The sequence below is a fragment of the Triticum urartu genome, chromosome 7A (assembly GCF_056163025.1).
Source record: "Triticum urartu cultivar PI428250 chromosome 7A, HENAU_Tu73, whole genome shotgun sequence".
NCBI classification, from domain to species: domain Eukaryota; kingdom Viridiplantae; phylum Streptophyta; class Magnoliopsida; order Poales; family Poaceae; genus Triticum; species Triticum urartu.
In genome coordinates, this window is record NC_141879.1 from 243,517,663 (window position 1) to 243,523,195 (window position 5,533).

A 5,533-nucleotide genomic window follows, 5' to 3' on the forward strand; every position below is an offset into this window, starting at 1 on the left:
GTTAAGGACCACCGCGGACATGAACGAGTGGAAGATTGAGTCCATCCAATCACACCAGAGGGAGGGAAAGCCGCACACTTCCATAATCCGACGAGGGCTACGCCAGTCGATGGAATCAAAGGCCTTGGCGAAATCCAGCTTCAGGACCAGAGAGGGGGCCCGACGAGTCTCGCAGCACTACACAAACTCCGTCACGAACACAAAGTTCTCGGAGGTGCTTCGCCCCTTGATGAACCCGGATTGATCAATGTCCACCACATCAGTGATTTGTTGTTGTAGACGGGTGGTCAGAACCTTGCAGGGGATCTTGACATCACCGTTTTGTAGCGAGATGGAGCAGAAACCACCAGGCGCGAGCACCCCCTTGGCTTTGGGAAGCAGCACAATATGTGCGCGGTTGATACATGAGAGGTTCACAGAGTTGTCATAGAACCCCACCAACAATCACAGCATGTCGCCGCGGACCAGCGGCCAGTCGGCTTGGTAGAAGGCTGGACCCAGGCCATCGGGCCCGAGAGCGTTGGTTCTGTCGAGGCCCTTGACAGCAGCCTCGAGCTCCGCCATATCGAAGGGGGCGACCAACCTGGCACCATCAACAGTGGCGGCGCCCTCGTACAGCTCGTACAGGTCGAAGCGTCAGATGGGGTCCCTGGCCCGCCAAGGAGGTCAGTGTAGAAGGCGTGGAGGGCCTCCGCCTTGGCCATGTGGCCGCCGCCAACATCCAACGCTTTGATCCGGTTGGACGGGTAGCGCTGGGACGCCTGAGCATGGAAGAAGCGGGTGTTCTCATCCCCTTCCTCCACCCAGCGAAACTTCCCCCTGCCCCTGCCCCCCCCCCCCCCCCCCCCCTACACACACACACAAAGATGGACAATTATGGCATGCACATTGCCTGTCGTGTAGACCCGACAAATTAATGGCATATATTCAATCGGATCGGCCTCTACCGTCCAAGATTTAAACATTGTGAATTCCTGATGGCTACTTATGAACGGCCTGGCGTGATAAGATCACCGCCTTTCTGGCTACGCAGCGTCTCCATCAGATATGATATTTCTCCGGGAACGTCCGCGTCGAGTTTTTCAGACAATCTCCGGAAATCGCGTTGAGTTTGACTGAGGGATGCTATTATTCGCTACTACAGCTATATACATCCACTAATATAAGTACGTACTGGGATAATGCCACCAATATAAGTACACCTGGGATTATGTACGTACACTATTGTAGAACCTCGATACATTCTCCAACTCGAACTGTCTCCGCAATGCTCCTGCTATTTCGTGGTTTCTCAAGCTGTGCCAACAATCGCAAGTCCATCCAAAAAGAATGTCACACGCTCAACTATAATATTCCTTATGATTTGACTTGTTCGTACTCTCATTCCGTATCTCCTCTCTGCAACATGTATTCAGGGGAATCAGGATGGTAATCGGCACCGCTGATCGCAGTCACCGTCTGCTAACGTGGAGCCATCACTCGCCGCTCCCTGCGCCCAGCTCGCATGTATAAATACCCGTCAGACAGCAGGGTTGATCGACAATAGCGAGCACACTAGTGACCGGGTTGGAATGGATAGGGCTCTTCTCGTGCCCGCTCTCCTGCTCGCGGCTCTGCTAGCTTGCAGCGGCGGCGGCGTCCATGGCGCCGGGTTCAACAGGTACAGCTTCCCCAAGGGGTTCATCTTCGGCACCGGCTCCTCCGCCATTCAGGTATCATATCATATGTCTTGGTATACGTTGCTTAGACGAGCTTGTTTCTCTGGCCTGCTGAATAAGGTTGTTTGGTGTAGTTTTCTTATACTACCTGCCATTCTGCATTTCTTGGTTGCAGTATGAGGGAGCTGTGAATCTGCGGGGCAAGAACATCTGGGACACCTTCGCTCGCACCCCAGGTTCAGATCTTCAACTAACCACTGGCTCTCATAATACTGCCGACAAGATAGGACTAATAATACAGTTGCTAGTGTACTTTAGCTACAACACGCGTTCCGCGAGCTGAGCCTCTGTTCAATTACTTTAGAGAATAGGAATAGGAGGCAAGGCATCGCTTTCCCCGATTTCTGACCTCTTAGCCGACGACGAGCATGTGTGTCGTACCATGCACGCTCTGCTCAAACATGGACGTCACGCCGAGAGAAAAACCGTAGCGGCTTCCGTCCTGGATCGGGAAAAAACCCCGAAGAAATGTACTGACGGCGAGTAAAACACACTGTGACTGCAGGTAAAATAGCCGACGGCAGCAACCCGGATACGGCAAACGACTTCTATCATCGCTACAAGGTGCGCCCTCTTTGTTGTCTGATCGAATTCGGGGCCGCCGTTAACCACATGCCATGCTTTGACCGATCTCGTCGTGGATCTGTGAATGCAGGACGATCTGAAGATGATAACCGACATGAATATGGACACCTTCCGGTTCTCCCTTGCGTGGAGCAGGATCCTTCCAAGTAGGGTCAAGTTTGAGCAGAGTGTCGAAATAACTGAATGTAGCTAGTTCAACATTTTGTTCTGACTGACCGGTTGCTGCAGACGGAACCATAGCCGGAGGAATCAACAAAGCAGGGGTCGATTTCTACAACAGCCTCATCGACGAGGTTTTGGCTAGAGGTAATGAATCAAGACGTACCTTTCTGTTCATCCATTGAAAAAGAAGAACTTGCTCTGACGAACGTTGTTCCGTGGCTGCAGGTCTGACGCCTTTCGTCACAATCTTCCACTTCGACACCCCCCAGGTCCTCGAGGACAAATACGGAGGCTTCTTGAGCGAAAACATCATGTAATGAAGCTACTGTTCTTAGAGATAATGGAAGTCGTTTGTGAGTAGTGTACTTGACATAGTACGTACGTCACGTGCAGAAAGGACTACGTGGAGTACGCGGAGCTGTGCTTCAAGCTGTTCGGCGACCGGGTGAAGTTCTGGACCACCTTCAACGAGCCCATGATCTTCTGCGCCTTCGGCTACGGCAGCGGCAGCACGGCCCCGGGCCGCTGCTCGCCGTACGTGTCCAAGGCCTGCGGCGCCGGGGACTCCTCCACGGAGCCCTACATCGCCGGCCACAACCTCCTCATCGCGCACGCCGAGGCCGTGCGCCTGTACCGCACCAGGTACCAGCCGGCGCAGCGGGGCCAGGTCGGCATCGTGCAGGTGTCCCACTGGTTCATCCCCTACGACGCCGCCTCCGACGCCGACCGGCACGCCGTGAAGCGCAGCCTGGACTTCATGCTCGGCTGGTTCATGCACCCGGTGGCGTTCGGGGAGTACCCGGCGACGATGCGCCGGCTGGTCGGCCGCCGGCTGCCGGAGTTTACCAAGGAGCAGTCCGACATGCTCAAGGGGTCCTACGACTTCCTCGGCCTCAACTATTACACGAGCAACTACGCGCAGGCCGCCGCGCGCGCGCCCGACCGGCGCCAGCCGTCGTACGGCACCGACCACCGGGTCAACCAGACCGGCTACCGCAACGGCGTCCCCATCGGCCCACCGGTACGATCTTGCGGGTGCAGTATCGAGCTGATTTCACAAGAGATTTCATCATCGATCTGAATGAATGTACGTACGCATATATCTTTGTATGTAGGCGTACACGCCCATCTTCTTCAACTACCCGCCTGGGCTGCGCGAGCTGCTGCTTTACATCCGGAGGATCTACGGCAACCGCCCCATCTACATCACCGAAAACGGTAAACCAGAAAACCATTTCTGTTGATTTGTCCCTCGGTTCAGTTCAAGTATAACTGATAGTATTGCTGTTCGATGCAGGCACCGACGAGGCGAACAACAGCACAATCCCGATCAAAGAGGCGCTCAAGGACGACACCCGCATCTCCTTCCACGTCAACCACCTCAAGTTCGTGCACAAGGCCATCCAGTACGTGCGCGCACACACATCAATTTTTCTCTAGGACTGTGAAGATGATACATCAAGCATTACTCCAAACAAATTTCAGAGTACTATTTTTCCATTCGATGTTTAACATTTTACCGTGCCTCTCTAGGGAGGGGGTGAACGTGAAGGGTTACATCACATGGACGTTCCTGGACGGCTTCGAGTTCGGTGACGGATTCAAGGACCGGTTCGGCCTCATCTACGTCGACTATGCCACGCTCGCCAGGTACCGCAAGAAGTCCAGCTACTGGATCCAGGACTTCCTTCAGAGGCACTGATCGACGGTGAAGATGGCCGGGAATTACATTAGTTATTTTTTGGACGGTCAGAAAATGAAGCGATTTGAGTGAATAATCAATCGAGCGATCCTCCGTACGTCGATTGCAGGCGCATGCTATTCATGCGTGCATGTGTGACAAGATTGCAGCGAATAAATGTCGTACAATTTATGTACTCGTAAAGAAATGCTTAAAAAAGGGCACTCGTAAAGAAGCGTCGTACGATTTCTTGTATATGATTATCAATAATAATGAATTCAACCCAATGGTCGTTTGGAAGAAGAAGAAAATGAATGTCAATAATGTAAGGCCATCGCTACGCTGCCTGTCAATAATGTAAGGCCATCGCTACGCCGCCTTCAAACCATCTGTAACTGTCTGAACCGCGTGGTCAGAACTGTCTGAACCGCGCTGGCAGATGTGTTTTGCCATTTAGCCCTCAAATAATCGATATGGTTGACTAGAAGGGGGTGAATAGACAACTACCAATTTTTATTTTTTCTTAACAAATTAGGTTTAGCAACAAATATGTTGTCTAGATATGCAACTAAGTGAGCAAGATATATGATGCTAGTAACAACAACAACACAAGCAAGCAAATGATACAACACTAATAGAGCTTGCATAAAGTAAAGGTAAGAAGTAACCACAAATGAAGCCGGTGAAGACAAGGATGTGTTACTGAATTTCCTTCCCTTTGAGGAGAAGTACGTCTCCGTTGGAGCGGTGTGGAGGCACAATGCTCCCCAATAAGCCACTAGGGCCACCGTATTCTTCTCAAATCCTCGCACAATGCAAGATATCGTGATTCCACTAGTGGTGCCCTTAAAGGGAATGACCGAACCTTTACGAACAAGGTTCGGTGTCGGTGTGAAATTCGGCAGACCTCGAGGTAGGGGATCCCGAGTTGTGGATCGCGGATCGATGGTAACAGGAACAGAGGAGACAATGTTTACCCAGGTTCGGGCCCTCTTGATGGAGGTAAAACCATACGTCCTACTCTTGTTATTGATGGAGATGTATCAAGTACAGAGTTGATCTACCTCGAGATCATGAGTTGTGTTCTACCTCTAGGGCTAGGTGAATGTAATTGTGATTCGGTCCCTCTACAGGCTAAACCCCTTGGCTTATATACACGCCAGGCAGGGCATCTAGGGTTACATGGTCGGTATCCAGGGGATCATTTGGAGGCGATAGAAGATATCTTGGAATCTACGCAAAGTCTTCGACAAGTGTGGTCTTGAACATCCATGTAGGTTCCGGAGTCCATCATGACGAGAGTGGGGGGCCCACCAGCCCAGTCCGAGAACCATAGGCTGACTAGGTTAGTACCCCCTATTCCCGGACACCGTCAGTAGTAGCCCCT

At 52.1% G+C, this 5,533-nt stretch overlaps 1 protein-coding gene across 1 annotated transcript; it reads left to right on the forward strand.

The window, feature by feature from the left end:
* The first annotated feature begins 1,522 nt into the window (after positions 1–1,522).
* On the forward strand, positions 1,523–4,441 carry LOC125521421 (beta-glucosidase 28). Its single transcript, XM_048686480.2, has 10 exons — positions 1,523–1,712; positions 1,834–1,894; positions 2,224–2,282; positions 2,374–2,449; positions 2,532–2,609; positions 2,691–2,778; positions 2,859–3,486; positions 3,581–3,683; positions 3,763–3,871; positions 3,999–4,441. The coding sequence occupies exons 1-10, from the start codon at positions 1,572–1,574 to the stop codon at positions 4,165–4,167; spliced, it is 1,512 nt and encodes a 503-aa protein (XP_048542437.1). The 5' UTR covers positions 1,523–1,571; the 3' UTR covers positions 4,168–4,441.
* Positions 4,442–5,533: the final 1,092 nt, after the last annotated feature.

Excerpts from the sequence above, each read along its gene's own strand:
- LOC125521421 (XM_048686480.2), top strand. The coding sequence starts at position 1,572 with ATGGATAGGGCTCTTCTCGTGCCCGCTCTCCTGCTCGCGGCTCTGCTA. Across the intron at positions 2,283-2,373 it reads ACTTCTATCATCGCTACAAG|GACGATCTGAAGATGATAAC; the intron begins GTGCGCCCTCTT and ends CTGTGAATGCAG. Across the intron at positions 2,779-2,858 it reads TTCTTGAGCGAAAACATCAT|AAAGGACTACGTGGAGTACG; the intron begins GTAATGAAGCTA and ends CGTCACGTGCAG.